The sequence below is a fragment of the Microtus pennsylvanicus genome, chromosome 1, assembly GCF_037038515.1.
Source record: "Microtus pennsylvanicus isolate mMicPen1 chromosome 1, mMicPen1.hap1, whole genome shotgun sequence".
In the NCBI taxonomy this organism is placed as follows: Eukaryota; Metazoa; Chordata; class Mammalia; order Rodentia; family Cricetidae; genus Microtus; species Microtus pennsylvanicus.
The window spans coordinates 101962514-101979193 of NC_134579.1; the positions used below are offsets into that span (position 1 = coordinate 101962514).

At 49.6% G+C, this 16680-nt stretch overlaps 1 protein-coding gene across 6 annotated transcripts in view; it reads left to right on the plus strand.

The window, feature by feature from the left end:
• Hip1 (huntingtin interacting protein 1) overlaps positions 1 to 16361 on the plus strand; it is a 126996-nt gene extending 110635 nt beyond the window's left edge. For 3 of the 6 annotated variants that reach the window (XM_075976856.1, XM_075976884.1, XM_075976875.1), the window contains exons 23-32: positions 755 to 865; positions 2477 to 2535; positions 2767 to 2860; positions 4449 to 4549; positions 5401 to 5506; positions 7534 to 7657; positions 9658 to 9719; positions 10896 to 11004; positions 11918 to 11999; positions 12328 to 16361. In XM_075976856.1, coding sequence (XP_075832971.1) covers positions 755 to 865; positions 2477 to 2535; positions 2767 to 2860; positions 4449 to 4549; positions 5401 to 5506; positions 7534 to 7657; positions 9658 to 9719; positions 10896 to 11004; positions 11918 to 11970 — 819 coding nt within the window. In that variant the 3' untranslated portion in view covers positions 11971 to 11999; positions 12328 to 16361. Of the gene's footprint in view, positions 1 to 754; positions 866 to 2476; positions 2536 to 2766; positions 2861 to 4448; positions 4550 to 5400; positions 5507 to 7533; positions 7658 to 9657; positions 9720 to 10895; positions 11005 to 11917 lie in introns of all 6 variants that reach the window. The other 3 variants (XM_075976878.1, XM_075976865.1, XM_075976845.1) reach the window with 2 other exon arrangements.
• The last annotated feature ends 319 nt before the right edge of the window (positions 16362 to 16680 follow it).

The window sequence follows — 16680 nt, forward strand, 5'->3', positions numbered from 1 at the left end:
TTAAAAAGGGAAAAGAAAAACGGCTGAGCATGGTGGTACAGACTTGAATCCACAGGGCTGGGCAGACTCCTCGGGGCTCTCCAGCCAGGCAGCACGGCCTCCCTGGTGAATCACCAGCCAGGGAAGAGACTGTGCCTTGGAGAAAAGGTGGATGGTTCCTTAGGAATGACACCTCAAGTTGTCCTCTGGACTCCATACATACATGGATGTTCACATCTGTACATACGTGTGGCCCTCTACATGCGTGACCATGCACACACGAAAAGTTTGCATTCGGTATTTATGAAAGTACAGAAATGCATGCGCAGCTGTTTCTGTTCGGTGCCCTAGAGCTGAGGCAGAATAGTAAGATGACTGGCTTTGGTGGCACCTGCCTGTAATCCCAGCTCTTGGAAGGCTGAGGCAGGAGGATCAGGAGTTCGAGGACAGTCGGGGCTATGTGGAGAATTTAAGGCTAACCTGGGCTTCATGAGACCTTGTTTAAAAAAATTAATACCAGACGCAGTAACCCACACCTTTGATCCCAGCACTTGGGAGGCAGAAGCAGGGGGATCTCTGAGTTCAAGGTCAGGCTGGTCTACAAAGTGAGTTCCAGGACAGCCTGGGGTACACAGAGAAACCCTTTCTTAGGGAAAATAAAGGGGTGGGGGTCGGAACAGGTGTGGCAGCTCGCACCCTTAATCCCAGCACTCAATGTCCATCAGAGGCAGGGGTCGACTTCCTGTCCTTTTAACCTCTGTGGTACTGCTCACAGGAACTGCTGCCCAGGGGCCTGGACATCAAACAGGAAGAGCTGGGTGACCTCGTAGACAAGGAGATGGCCGCCACTTCAGCTGCCATTGAGGCTGCCACCACCCGGATAGAGGTGAGAGAGAGGACTCTGTAGGATTTCCCACAGCAACGCTCCCGTCAGTTCCCTCGGGCAGCACTGTGCCTCAGGAGTGTCTTAGGCTCCTGCCAGAGAAGCCAGTGTGGTGGTGTAGACCTGTGACCTCAGCCCTGGGGGTAGAGCAGGTGAATTCAGGGTCGTCCTCTGCTGTATAGTAAGTTTGGAGCCAGCCTGGGCTATGTGAGATATTGTCTCATAATTAAGAAGAAAAGAAAGAGAAAACGAAAATCAAAGGCCAAGGTCACTGCACCAATGAGGGGATGAATGAGGCCCTTACAAAGAAAGAGGAGCGGTTTCCTCCCAGGTAGAATATTTTGCTGTCAGCCACCTGGAGTTTGATTTCCAGGCTGGCTGATAATCACATGACTTATGTGAGTTCCACCACCTGGCTGGGCTTTAAATCCTGTTTCTTTAGGGCAGCCATTAATGTAGCCTCATTTCTGTTGCTGTGATAAAACATCTTAACAAATAACAACTTAGGGGCTGGAGAGATGGCTCAGAGGTTAAGAGCACTGGCTGCTCTACTAGAGGTCTTGAGTTCAATTCCCACATGGCGGCTCACAACCATCTTTAATGAGATCTGGTGCCTTCTTCTGACCTGCAGGCAAAACACTGTATACACAATAAATAATTAAAAAAAAAAGTAACTTAGGGGAGAAGAGTTTATTTTTGCTTACAGTTTAAGGGCACTGCAGGGAAGTCACGGTGGCAGGAACAAGGAAGTCACCAAGACAGGAGTTGGAAGTGCACATCACATCCCATCCACAGTCAAGAGCAGAGCATTTGTGCATACGTGTTCACTTGCTTGCTTGCGTTAACTTGATTTCTCCCCTCTTACGCAGTTCAGTACTCCCTGTCTAGGGAATGGTGTTGCCCATGGTGGGCTGGGTCGTCCCACATCAGTTAACTTAAGACATCCCTCCTGCAGACGTACCCACAAGCCAACCCCAAGTCTCTCATTGAAACTCTCTTGCTAAGTGAGTCTCGGCTGTCAGGTTGACAGCTAGAGCCAGCCTTCACTGTCATTAATAATAAAATGCCCGAGGAAGCCTGATGGGTGGGTGTTCAAGAACTCCTCAGGAGCAGCTGAATGGGCCCCCATTGGAAAGGTCTCCCGTGGCTCCTTTTGTGGAAGACTCACTCCCTGCTGTGGTGTGAGCACCCGCCTGGTGGATCTGGTAGCAGCTGCCCCTGGGGACAGGTACTGCAGCTCTTAGTGTGTTTCACGGACATCAGCCCAAGGGCCAAGGTCAAGACTTGCCAGGGCTAGAGCCATCAGCTCCAGCTGTCTGCCACCCGATAGACAAGAGGGGTCTGGGGTTTTTCTGACTCACAAAGACAGAGATGAAGATACGGAGATTCAGCCTTCTAGGCTACCACACCTTGTTGGATCCAGAGGTGGTGGGTCGGGTTCATGATACATTTAGGAACCATGCTCCTTGGGGTGGAGATGTAGCTGGCCTAGAATCCCCCAACAGTGAGGACCTGAGGCCGTTGTTATTCAGAGAGTATGAAGGAAGCCCGGGCTCAGTTCCCAGTAATACACACACAGAGAGAAAAGAAACCAGACATGCTTCTTTTTAACAGGAAATACTCAGTAAATCTCGAGCAGGAGACACGGGAGTCAAGTTGGAGGTGAACGAGAGGTCAGTGAGAGCCCTGTGGTGGCAGTAGGTAAGCAAGGTCCTTGAAAGCGAGGCCCACAGGGAACTGTCACTCACCAGCTTGCCTCCAAGGCGACGCCTCAGGGTCCTCCGGCAACCCCAACACCTTTCCTGCCCCTCATTGCTACTCAAGGTTTTCCTGGCTTAGGAATGAGAAATCAAGTTGTTCTTTTTCTTCTTAGTGTCCCGTCACCAACCCTTTCTCTTGACTAGGATCCTTGGTTCCTGTACCAGTCTGATGCAAGCCATCAAGGTCCTCGTCGTGGCCTCCAAGGACCTCCAGAAGGAGATCGTGGAAAGTGGCAGGGTAGGCAGGGCTGTGGTGTCAGCTCCCTCTCCCTCCGCGTGTGTTAGAATCTGGTTTCGCTGTGGGCTCCAAAGGTACTCCACCGCGGGCGGATCTGCCATCCCTGGGGATATTTCCCCGACACTGGGCAGTTGAGGGTTCCCTGGTAGCTGCCTCTAGGGAGCAATCAGCCGGTAACTTCTAGCCCCAGCTCCCAGAGGCCATACAGCCCTGCTGTGGAAACCCCACTGATGCTGCAAATCTAAGTCTTTGGGGGACAGCTGAGGACTCTGGGAAACTGGGCAGATCCCAGCCATAGACCTGGTACTGTCTGTCCATCCTCAGGCATAGGAGACAGGTCCTCTAGATTTCCAGACCTGCAGATACTTAACCCTTTTAACAGTCCAAATGCTCATAAGGCTGAGGCAGGAGGATCTCAAGTTTGACCTCAGTGTGCGCTGCATAGCTGGACTTTCTCTCATAACTCCCTTCATGAGTTGAGGATGTAGCTCAATCGGTAGAGTCCTAGCCTGTCATCTATAAAAACCATGGATTCTGTCCCAGACTCTGCATAAAACCATGCATGGTTTATTTCCAGTATTGGGAGGCAGAGGCAGGCAGATCTCTGTGAGTTCAAGGCCAGCCTGGTCTATACATAGAGACCACATTATGGGCTAGAAAGATGGCTGAGCACTTCCTGGTCGTCTGAGCCATCTGGGTTCAGCTCCCAGCATCCACATCAGTGGCTCACAACTGCCTGCAGCTCCAGCTCCGGAGCATCAGATGCCTCTGGCATCACTGGGCACCTACATTTTGTTACACACACACACACACACACACACACACACACACACACACACAATTAAAAGTTAAAAATAAATCCTTTTTAAAAGCTGGAGATTTACTTTAATTCATTACCTCCAAGACTTAATGTTATTTTGCCTCGTTGCATCTTAGTTTTCTTATACCTAACGTAAGAATAAAGGCACTTAGCACTTGAGAGGCATTCTGTAAAATTAGCTGTTAATAGCTGGGTAGTGGGCCTGCAAGATGGCTCAGCAAGTAAAGGGGCTTGCTGCCATACCTAACAATATGAGTTCAAGCTCCAGGTCATGCATGATAGAAAGACAGAGCCAGTTCCTACAAGCTGTCCTCTGATCTCCATACCTGTACCGTGGCATGAACAAGTCCACCCACATGTACACACAAAATATACAAATAAATGTAATTTAAAAGAAAGAAAAACCCCTGGGTATGGCGGTACATGCCTATAATGTTAGCACTTGGCTGAGGCAGGAAGAACAAGAATTGGGTGATAGCTTAGGCCATGTAGTAAAGCCTGTCTAAAAACAACCCAGGCTGGAGAGACGGCCCAACAGTTAAGAGCACTTGCTGCTCTTGCAGAGGACCAAGGCTTGAGTCCCAGCACCCAGCGTGGCAGCCCACTACCCTCTAACTCCAAATCCAAGGCATTTGAACCCTTTTCTGACCTGCACACTCACGTGGTGCATGTCCATGCAAGCAAGCTAGGCATTTATATGTGAAATCTGTTTAAGGATGAAATGAAACAAAAACAACTAACCAAACTATTCTATTTTTGCTTCTGTAGGGTACTGCATCCCCTAAAGAATTTTATGCCAAGAACTCTCGGTGGACAGAAGGACTTATATCTGCCTCCAAAGCCGTTGGTTGGGGAGCTACCATCATGGTGTGAGTGTCTTCCTCCAAGGCTCCTATATCCCCTTCCCCATCCCACTGATCCACCCCGGACAGTTGCTAAGAGAGAACAAAGTATCCATTTCATAGCATAGAGTCTCTCTAGGTAACCCTGGCTAGCCTAGAACTCACTATGTAGACCAGGCTGGCCTTGAACTCATAGAGATCCACCTGCCTTTGCCTCCCAAGTGGTGGGATCAAAGACGTGCAACATCATACCTGGCCCCAAAAGTTGTTAAAATCTGGGGCTGGAGAGATGGCTCAGTGGTTAAGAGCACTGACTGCTCTTCTAGAGGACTCTGGTTCAATTCCCAGCACCCACATGGCTGCTCACAACTATCTATAACTCCTGTTCCAGGGGATCCAATACCTTCACACATACATACATGAAGGCAAAACACCATACAAATAAATTTAAAAACAAAAAAGAGAACATATCTAAAGAATAAGCTGGAGACAGACATGGGGTGTATATGCCTTCAATCCTAGCACTTGGGAGGCAAAGCAGATGGAACTCTGTGCGTTTGAGGCAACTAGGGCTGTATAGTGAGACTCTATCCCAAAAAACTACACCCGAGGAAAGATATCTGAGGTGGTCCTTTGGCTTCCACATGCTCTCTCTCTCTCTCTCTCTCTCTCTCTCTCTCTCTCACACACACACACACACACCTTTGCGTACATACACAAATAAATACAAAAGTACAAAATGAAGTGGCTAGCACTGGAAGTTTGAGAGAGAGGACAACCTGGGGTAGGGCAAGCAGGCTGCCTTTCCTGTCGAGGGGGGATCATGATGGCTTCTGCTCTCTGCAACCTCACCCCCCATGGCTCTTCTGGGTTCTCAGGGATGCTGCTGATCTCGTGGTCCAAGGCAAAGGGAAGTTCGAGGAACTGATGGTGTGTTCACACGAGATTGCTGCTAGCACAGCTCAGCTTGTGGCTGCATCCAAGGTAGGCACAATCGTGCAGGCTGCTCCAGCACACGGTGAGGCTGGCTGAGTTAGAGAGGACTTGAGCCATGAAACCGACCTCTAGGACAGGTGATAATCCATAGCCCTGCTTGGTTGGGTCCTGAGTAAAAGTTCAGCCTTTTTTCTTTAGACAGGTTTCCCTGTGTAGCCCCAGTTGTCCTGGAACTTGCTCTTTAGACCAGGCTGGCCTCGAACTCACAGAGATCTGCCTGCCTCTGCCTCCCGAATGCTGGAATTAAAGGCGTGTGCCATCACTGTGTGATGCCATAGCAACCTCTTTTAAAGCCTAATATATGACAATAGTAAGAAGCCCCTCCACCCGTCTCATCACTTGCGTGCCTTGCTGTTCTCGTCTTTATCATTAGGCAGCTTTTGAGGGTCCCAGGCATGCCAGCCTCCAAGTAGCAATGCCGTCCTTCAAGGAGCATTTGGGTGGACCAGGTGACATAGGCCTGTCATCCTGCCTACTTGGGAAGATGAGGCAGGAAAATTAAAAATGAAAGACTAGCCTGGGCTCAAAGTGAATTTGGTGACAACCTGAGCAAGACTTTGGCTCAAAATAAAAAATTTAAACAGGGGGCTGGAGAGATGGCTCAGTGGTTAAGAGCATTGCCTGCTCTTCCAAAGGTCCTGAGTTCAATTCCCAGCAACCACATGGTGGCTCACAACCATCTGTAAAGAGGTCTGGCGCCCTCTTCTGGCCTTCAGGCATACCGACAGAATATTGTATACATACATACATACATACATAAATAAATAAATATTAAAAAAAAAATTTAAACAGGAGCCAGGGAGATGGCGTTTGCTGCCAAACCTGATAATGTGACTTTGATCTCTGGTACCTACATAGGAGGATGAGAAAAATGAATGCCACAGTTAGTCTTTCATACATGTTGTTCTCCGACTTCCACATGCACACCTACACATAAATACTGCATAAATAAAACAATCGAAGGTTATTTCAAATGGGCTGAGGGTAGTGTTTACTGGCAAAGCACTTGCCCTGGTAAGAGGCAGGGGCCATTGCTCAATAGTAGAGCACCTGCCTAGAATCCCCCAGTGAGGGGCTGGGGTGTGGCTCAGTGGTAGAGCACCTGCCTAGAATCCCCCAGTGAGGGGCTGGGGTATAGCTCAGTGGTAGAGCCCCTGCCTAGAATCCCCCAGTGAGGGGCTGGGGTATAGCTCAGTGGTAGAGCCCCTGCCTAGAATCCCCCAGTGAGGGGCTGGGGTGTGGATCAGTGGTAGAGCCCCTGCCTAGAATCCCCCAGTGAGGGGCTGGGGTGTGGATCAGTGGTAGAGCCCCTGCCTAGAATCCCCCAGTGAGGGGCTGGGGTGTGACTCAGTGATACAGCACCTGTGTAGCAAACACATGGCCCTGGGTTCCATTTCTAGTATTTAAAATCAAAACAGTATCTGTTCACGGAGCATGGTATCTGTTATCCCGGCGTGCTGGCACACACATTTGGTCCCTGTACTCAGGAAACAAAGGCAGGTTAGTCTAGTCTTCTGTATTCGAGGCCAGCCTGGTCTACATGATGAGCTCCAGGTCAGCCAAGGGTGATGAAACTTGATACAGACTACAGGTCACCTGACTGATCCCTTACAGCCCATGTAACCCATGTCTGCCCCTCCGTTGTCTCTGAATCACTGCCCCGTTTCATCCTCACACAGAGCTGCTGACCAAGGTCTCCTCACCAGTGGAGCAGAACTTCACCCCATGAATGTTCTTTGTTCCTCCCGCATCTCTTAGTATCACAGGTTTTCCCACACACAGAAGAGTTCCTGCAGACAGTTGTGCAAGCTAGAGTGTAGGGTAACACAACCCATTTGCCAGGGTCACTTTCCGCTCTGATGGGGGTTGGTCCCACAGGAAACAGTGACCTTGAGAGGTTGACCGGTGACCTGGTGATGACAGTTGCTGGTGGCTGAGTGCCACCAGGCGAGCTGCTTGGTACCGTCCTCGCTGCTTCTGATGGAGCTGAACATTAATGTCCTTTGTCCCTGCAGGTGAAAGCTAACAAGGGCAGCGTCAATCTGACCCAGCTTCAGCAGGCCTCACGGGGAGTGAACCAGGCCACGGCCGCTGTGGTGGCCTCAACCATTTCCGGCAAATCTCAAATTGAGGAGACAGGTAACTTTTCAGCCACTCTGAATCTCTTTCACCATGATCTCAATTTAATTCTGTTTTTTTTTTTTTAAATTCTTTTTCCTTCTTTCTTTTTTGTGTGTGATGTGCTTGTAGGTATGCATACAAATACGTATGGGACCAGAGGTTGGGTCTCTTCCATTATTGATTCTCCCCATAACACACACACTCTCTCTCTCTCTCTGACATGGGACCTCACTAAGTAGTCCTGGCCTTAAACTCACAGAGATCCACCTGCCTCTGCCTTCTGAGTGCAGGGATTAAAGGTGTGCGGCACCTCACCCAGCTCTTCCTAGACACACTCTTACGAAGGATGTATTTGGCTAGGGATGTAGCTCAGTCAGCACCGTGCTTCCCTGGCACGTATGAAGTCAGGTTGTTCTTTTGGTCTTTTTATAGACATGCTGACCTCCTGAGGCAGGACCTCACATAAACATGATTTTTTTTCTAGGTTTTTGAGACAGGGCTCAATATGTCACCCTGGCTGTCCTCTAACTTGCTCTGTAGACCAGGCTGGCTTTGAACTCGACAGAGATCTGGCAGCTTCTGCCTCCCTGGTGCTAGGATTAAATGCGTGAACCACCACCATCTTGCTATAATGGCAGGCTATTAAGTAGGTTTTTATGGCTGGGTTGTAGCACTCAGGAGGCAGAGGCAGGCAGATCTCTATGGGTTCGAGGCCAATCTGGTCTATGGAGCGAGTTCCAGGACAGGCTCCAAAATGTAGAGAAACCAAAAAGAAAAAGAGAGAGAGAGGGAGAGAGGAGAGAGAGAAGAACGAAAGAAAAAAGGGGAAAAAAGTATATATTGTTTTCTGTCTGCTACTTTCCTGAGGTCAGAGAAAAGTCACTCGAGGGGAAGTTGTTCCCAGAGAATCAGACCCTTGTTAACCATGAATTAATTAATTTTCTCATTGTTGTGAGCAGACCAAAGGCCTTGGTAAAAGAAGGATTTGGGCTCAGAGGTAACTGCTGCCAAGTCTGATGACCTGAGTTCAATGCCCAGGCCCCACATGAGAGAAGAACTGGCTCTCTTTGGCCTCCACTCTCATGGCATGGCACGTGAGGGGTGCACACACACACATCTCACATAAATGTGTAAAAAAACAAAATTAAGAAGGTAGGGTTTATTTCAGCTCACAGTGTGAGGGTACAGTCCATGGTGGTGGGAAGGCGTGAGTGTGGGTGGCAGGAACGTGGGGCAGCTGGTAGCATTGCATCCATGCTATGTCAGGAAGCAGAGGCGGGCAAATGCTGGTGCTCACCCCATCTCCACCCCCACCTTGCTTAATTGCTCTCTTTTGTCTGTCTGTCTGTCTGCTGCTGTTTTGAAACTGGGTCTCACTGGGTACCCCTGGCTGACCTGGAACTCACTATGTGATCAAGCTGTCCTCAAACTCCTGGAGATCCTTCTGCCTCTGCCCCCATAGTGCTGGGGTTACAGGAGACCTCACCTAGTTTCCACTTTCTCCCTTTAATTCAGACCAGGACCCAACACATGGATTATCACTGCCCACATCTACAGTGGCTTTTCCCACTTAACCTAGTTTAGAAAATCCCCTACAAACATGCTCCCGGGCACGTTTCCATAGTGATTCTCTATCTGTCCAGGGACTGGTGAGATGCCTCACTAGGAAAGAGTTTGTCACTGAGGCTGACAACCACGTTCAATCTCCTGGACCCACGCGGTCAGTGCACACTCACACACATGAACATCCATGCCATGCCCCTATACACACTAATAAACACACAAAGAAATGCTTCTGCCAGCCAGGCCCAGCCTTTAAACATTCCACAGCCTCCCAAAAATAGCACCGACAGCTAGGGGATAAGTATTCCAAACTGAGCCTGTGGGGACAGTTCAGCTTGTAACCGTTGTGGTGGCACAGTGTAGGCCAAGCTCTGCAGTGGGGGACTCGACATGGTCCTCGCAATTGTCAGCTCGGGACATCCTTTGATGGGATCTTCCTGTGTCCATCCTTGCAGACAGTATGGACTTCTCAAGCATGACACTCACCCAGATCAAGCGCCAGGAGATGGATTCTCAGGTAAGAAAACCGAGGCCATGTCTACAGTCGGGCTGGCTCCTTTCCCTGCACTTCAACCCCCGAGTATCATTTCCCCAGGGAGAAGCTAGAGAGAAAGAGAAGTAACTTTAGGGAAAATTAAGCCAGGGGTGGGCATGCATGTAAAAATCCCAGCACTTGGAGGACTGAGGCAGGAGGACTGCCATGCGTTTGAGGCCCATATGTGCTATAGAGCAAGAATCTATTAAAAACAAAAACAAAAAACAAGGGGCTGGAGAGATGGCTCAGAGGTTAAGAGCGCTGACTATTCTTCCAGAGGTCCCGAGTTCAATTCCCAGCAACCACATGGTGGCTCACACAAACATCTGTAATGAGATCTGGTGCCCTCTTCTGACCTGCAGCATATATGCAGGCATAACACTGTATACATAATTAATAAATAAATCTTTAATAACAACAACAAAAACCAGCAGAGCTGGCTTAGCAGTTAAGAGCATTTGCTCACAACGACCTGTAACTCCAGTTCTCGGGGATCCAACACCTTCTGGCCTCTGTAGGCACCTATATATACTCACTTGAATATGCACCCCACACACATACATGTGCACATAATTAAAAATGGGAACAAAGAGGAGAGAAGGCTAAGTATTATGTTGTATACCTGTAATCCTGGCTCTAGGGAGGTGAAGAAACAGTGTGGTTTAAGGCCAGTCTATGCTACCTGTGATCCTGTCTCAAAAAAGAATTATACTGGGGGCTGCGCTATAACCTTAGCAGGCTCCTCTCGGGCTAGGAAGATAGCTCCATCCATTAAGTGGATTTGAGTGAGCTGTGGAGATGGGATGGATATGATGGAAGAAGGGATCTGAGCCACAGAGAGACCAGATTAAGTCTAGGGAAGACAAGTCCCAAGGAGTGACCAAAGGAGCTTTACAGGGGCTAGGTGTCACTAGGTCTTAGAGCCCCTGCCTAGAATCCCCCAGTGAGGGGCTGGGGTGTGGCTCAGTGGTACAGTACTTCCTATCATACATGAGTCCCTGGACCCAATCTCTCCTACTTCAAAAGAGACAGAGACTGAGAGATACAAAGGAAAGATACAGTGGTGGGAACATAGCTCATCCATAGGACATTCAGAAGGGTAAGGTTTTTAAACTGAATTAAACCAATGGCAGACCCTCTCACACCCTTTTCCCACAGGTTAGGGTTCTGGAGCTGGAAAATGACCTGCAGAAGGAGCGTCAAAAGCTAGGAGAGCTTCGGAAGAAACACTACGAGCTGGCTGGTGTTGCTGAGGGCTGGGAAGAAGGTGGGCACACTTTGGGTACTTCCTGTTGGTGCTGCAGAAGAGACAGGCCTTCCCCTAGTAGAATGGGACCCTCTGGCCTGTCACTTCCTGGTCTTCCTGTCCCCTTTCCATTCCTAAGTAATCCTTAAACCTAAAGGTGGGCACGTCATAGAGAATTAAGAAGCTTCAAAGCTTCAGCTTTAACCTGGGTGGCACACATCTGTAAGCCTAACACTTAGGAGACAGAGGCAGAAAGATTGGGAATGTGAAGCCACCCTAGGCTACAAAGCCAAAAACAAACAAACTGAATATTATAAAAGCTTCCACATTGACTGGTGAACTTGTGTCTTCATCGCTGCAGCCAGGGCCTTCTGGGTTACTCACTTTGATCTGTTCTTGTTGCACACAGTTGTGAGCTGTCAGGTGGGTCCTGGGGCTCGAAGTTGGCTCCCCTGGGATGGACACACACGCACCCACACCCGTACACACACACACACACACAGCCTTGCTAGCAAGCCTACAGTAGATGAAGAATGGTCAGTGGAGAGCTGGCAGACAAGGCACAGGGATTCTGAGGTTCTGGCTCTAGAGCCTGCAAAGGACCGCAGTGTGGAGCCAGGAAGATGGCTCAGTAGCTAAAATCGCAAAGCATCATGACCTGAGCCCACTTCTTGGAACCCACAGGAGGATAAAACCAATTCCCGGAAAACTTGTCCTCTGATCTCCACACTCCGACCCTGGCATGTGTGTACCAACACATCACACGCATGCACACGCATGCACACACACACACACTTTTTAAAGGTTTCTTTTTTAAAAAACAAGTATGGCCGTCATGAGCTTGAAGGTCTCTCACATGGGGTCAGCCTGTCATGAAGAGTTGGTGTATGCACACGGTTCCGTTGTGAAATGTTTTTGCTGTTTTTGTTTTTAGGGACAGAAGCATCGCCGGCTACTGTTCAAGAAGCAATACCTGAAAAAGAGTAGAGCCACGCCAGCACCCCACACGTCAGAATGTAAATCCCTGTTCCCCTTCAGTTTGTGACAGTCCTCACCCTGGCACACCAGGTCCTCGCAGACCTCTACTGACAAAAGCTGAAGCCCATCGTGTCCCCTCATGACTCCTCTCTGGGTGCATGAGTCCTTCCCTATGGCCCTGACGTATAGGCAGGCCAGTGTTGGCCATGAGCAAGCTCAGGTTCACAGAAAAACAGCGACACGGCCAACCTCTCCCGCCTGCTCTCTACTTCCTCACCGGTCATGTCCTGCATAGAGAGGGTTCTTGTCGCTGGGAGCGTGGAGAGGGGACATCTGACACCTCTTCTTTTTCTCCCCCCTCCTCAGTCTTTGCATTTTGTCATTCGCACAAACTTGTGAGCATCAGAACTCCGCTGGATTGCAAACCGGACTGCCACCCAAATCCACAGGCAGAGGGACAGGATCGAGTGTCCTGGCGGAGAGCGCCAGAGCCGTGGTCCCCCCTCCACACTACACTTTTAGCAGTTGGCGGATCCCCTCCTGCTTCCTATTTGGTGGTCGTTTGGTTATTTTGGTTTTATATTTTGAAAGTTTCACACGGCCAACTCTCCCAAAAAGGGTTCCAGCCCCCACTCCCACCCTGAGCTCTGAGCCTTCTGAGAGGAAGCCCTCCCACACACCATGGTGCGGCTCAGGCTACGCCTTGGTGCGCCATCTCAGCTCTCTGTCAGTCAAGACCACTCTCCAGAGTGACAGCTCTCCTCTGAAGTCTGAAGCAGAGCTAGTGCCTTCATTGTCTGACCCCGGGTGCCATCTCGGGGCCTCTGTCCACCTTCACAAGCCAGGGAACACCAGAGGTTAAAAAAAAAGGAAAAAAAAGGTGCCAGGGGCCCAGCAGTGCAGGGGACATTTTCTTAGGAGCTCATGTGACCAGGTTTACCACTCCATCACATGCCAGTATAGAGCTGGTGTGAGCAGCAACACTACATCCCCCAGAGCCGACTTCCTGTGCCATGGACCACCTCCCATCAAACCTAGGCAAGGCCCTAAGAGGGACAAAAGGGAACCAGAAGTGGTTCCTTTTCCAGCCGCCTGCTTCTGCATCCTACTGAACCAGATAAAAGATGGTTCCGTGTGCTACTTCTTCCACAGACCCACTTGCTCCCGTCAGGAAGGGAACTCGGCTCAGGGTAGGACTCTTCATATTTATTACTAACGATCTTCGTGCAACACCTGCCCAGAGATGCTTGGGGCAATCAGGCCCGAGGGTGACTGCCTAGGCTTGCCCTCTTCACAGACCAGTCTTCACAGACCACAGAGCAAAGAGCCATCTCTGGTCATTTCTGGTCTCGGATTCTAAAGCAGGCAGGTTCCTTGAAGAATAGAGAAGCAGGGAAGGGGAGCAAGGGGACCACTGGCTATGACACCGTCTCCGCCACTCCCCCACTCTTGCTCCCCTGAAGACAGGGTGGAGACAGAAGGCCTCCCACCTAGACGCAAGCTGCAACTGCTGAATGAAGTGACCTTCTGATCCGTAGGGTGGAGCAGGGAGGTGGCGTCTTCCTTGATCTGTGCTGCTTAGGTGGCAGCCAGCGAGCACGTCCTTAAACCTGTCCCCTGTGGGACACGGCTCGGCTTTGCTGGGCACTGGGTTGTGAGACTGATGTTTGATCACTGTGAATCAACCTCCTTCTTCTTGTTCCACCCGCCCCCACTCTGTCCCCGAGTATTTTCTAAGCTGGCACTCCGGGAACTCCCAGAAACGCAGGCGGCTGCTGAGACACATGACCTGCAGTAGGAATGGCCCAGTCTGGTGCCAGAAGAATGTTTCTCTGATTAGCATTTCCTGCATCCGAGGACCAGAACAAGCAATGTGTGGCATTGTTGGCCCGTTTCTGCCCATGAAGCCAATCCATGTGCTCACCGCAGGTCAGCTTTTCCAAAGGTGACCGCTAGCATTGAACCATGCACACACGTGTCCCAGCCAAGAGGAAATCAAACAGCAATAGAGCAGGGCTCATCTCTAAAACCCTACTAATTAATCTCTTCCTGAGTAGCGAAACAGTCAAGCGCCCCAGCACGAGGTGAATCAACAGCACAAGGGTCCTACCTGCTCAGCGTCGCAGCAGAACTGTTTAGTGTAATTCAAGTCGGGAATTGCCTTTCTTTAGCCAGGCTTGGTAGTGCAGACCTGTAATCTTGGCATTCAGGAGACTGAGGCAGGATGATCCTGAATTTAAGGACAGCCTGGGCTACATTCTGAGACTTTGTCTCAAAAAAAAGAATTTAATAAAAATTGGATTATTTATCTGTGTGTATAAACTATATATACCTTTTTTTTTTAAGACAGGGTCTTACTAAATAGCCCTGGCTGGCCTTAAAGTATCTACATACATCTCATTGTCCTTAAACTCAGAGAGATGCCCTTTCCTCTGCCTCCCAAGTGTTGGGGTGAAAGGTGTGAGCCATCTCACTCAGCCTAGAACATAATTTGTTGGCTCTGCTGCTACCTAAACATGAGTCTTTAACCCAATGGCCGGACATACCAAACTGAAAATTCTTGCAGCCCAGAAGGAACTTCTCAGCTTTTTAAAGCCCTCCTGAGGCTCGGTGGACTAAAGACTGCTGGGCAGATCCTCGGCGCAGGGACCTGGAAGGCTGAAGGGATAGCTCGGCAGTTCACTTCCTTCCCTTCCAGGGGACTCCAGTTCTGGCCCAGGCCCCCACATCATGTGCTCCAGAACCACCTCTAGCTCCAGCTCCGAGGGATGCGATGCCCTCTCCTGGTGGCGTGCACATATCTTTTTTCAAGATAGAAGTTGGACAAAATGGCTCAGATGGGTTGATAAACTGCAATCCAGCTGTGTCTCGTGGTTATCTTGGTGTTGTAGTTTTCTACTGCCTCAAGATTAAGGATATGTCTGTGCAAGGAAGATCTGCCTTTGTGGGGTTAGTTCATATCTGAGCAGGAAATTTAACTGACCATACCAGGCTTGTCAGTACATGCCTGCAATCCCAGCACTTGGGTATCTGAGGCAGGAGGATCATCAGTTCAGGTCTAGCCTGGGCTATATGCTGAGACCTTATCTCAAAAAAGACCGAAGAATAAATTAGACTATAACCTAAATGGCTTGTTTACTGTCCTGCCCACAATGCTGTTTCTAGAATCCAGCCTATGTAGGTGCCCTTAAGCCAGTATCTGGGAGAACCAAACACCTCCAGGGTGTCCTGTCTCAGAATGGGTGTGGCTGATGAATCAGGCTTTATACCAGGTAACTTGAGGTCACAAACACTTGTCACCTTAGGCTGCTGTGACCTCTCACCTTAGGAGTTGCTTCTCATCTTGTGTCTAGGGAAGCTTTCATTTCTTTGTCAGCAACTTGGTTGTAGGAGGGTCTCCTGCACTATTTAACTCTCATTTGAGGGGTGGGGGTCAAGACAGGGTTTCTCTGGCTGTCCTGGAACTCATTGTGTAGACTAGACTAGCCTCGAACTTACAGAGATCCTTGCCACCACCGCCCAGCATAACCCTAATTTTTGAAAGCTGGCAAAAGTCAAGCTACACTATTGCCTTTCCAGATCTCTGAGAACCTTGCTATAAAAGAAAGCCTTTGGGCCCAACACTGGCCTGCCAATAAGAGTGGCCTTGCCATCTCTGCATGATCTTGGATCATCCTGCCACCAGAGCAGCTTTGCCCTCTCTCCACCATCTTGGATCCTCGATATTGGCCTTCCACACAGAGTGGCTTTGCCCTGCCTCCACCTCTCGGGTTCTCAGAGACCACACTGTCTGATGGAAGCCATCAACAGCAATCCAGAACAGCTGTTGGCCACCCTTGTCCAGCAGGTCTAGCCCAGCACGGGACTGGCCACCACAATGGTGGAGAGCCTCCTCTCCCAGTAGCCAAAGTCAGTAACCGCTGGTTAGATGGGGCTGGATCCAGTTCCGAGCATATAGAACCTTCCAGACATATTTTTCAGGTGACCCTCAACTACCTCAGGTTTGAAGACCCTAAGTTAAACTGATTAGCATTCTAGGGACAAACCGAGGAATCCCACTAAATCTTGGTGATAACCTAAATGTCTCAAGCTTATAACAGACTCTCAAACTTGCAGGGATGGGGTTGTTTTTTGTTCATTTATGCCCCCCTTCTGTTTTTAACCTTTTCCACAGTTTTCCATTAGAACAGTTCCTTTCAGTGAATTTCACTTTTCACTGCGTGCCTACCTTCCCAGGGCAGGTGGCCACCAGCTCCTGTTTCCTCCCAACAGAGCTTTTGTTATGGAATGAAAACCTTTCTTTGTATAATACATTGCACCTGTGTTTTCAATTTTTCCAATAAAGATGTCAGCCTGGCCACGGAGAACAGAGATGAGCAAGGGGCGACAGTGGCCCTGAGGATTGGGCTCTGTTGTCTTGTTTGTCTTCACACGACAGCTCACCACCACCTTAACTCCAGTTCCCGGGTATCGAAACACCAGCCATTGACCTCGGGCTCCTACACATATGTAGTACGCATGCATATACTCGAGCACACACACATACCCATAAGCTACACCATTTTTTTGTTTTGTTTTTCAGGACCGGGTTTTTCTGTGTAGCCTTGGCTGTCCTGGAACTAGTTATGTAGACCAGGCGGGCCTTGAATTTGGAGATCGTCCTCCTGCCCTCTGAATGTCAGGATTAAGGGCATGAACCACCACACCCGACTTGCTTCC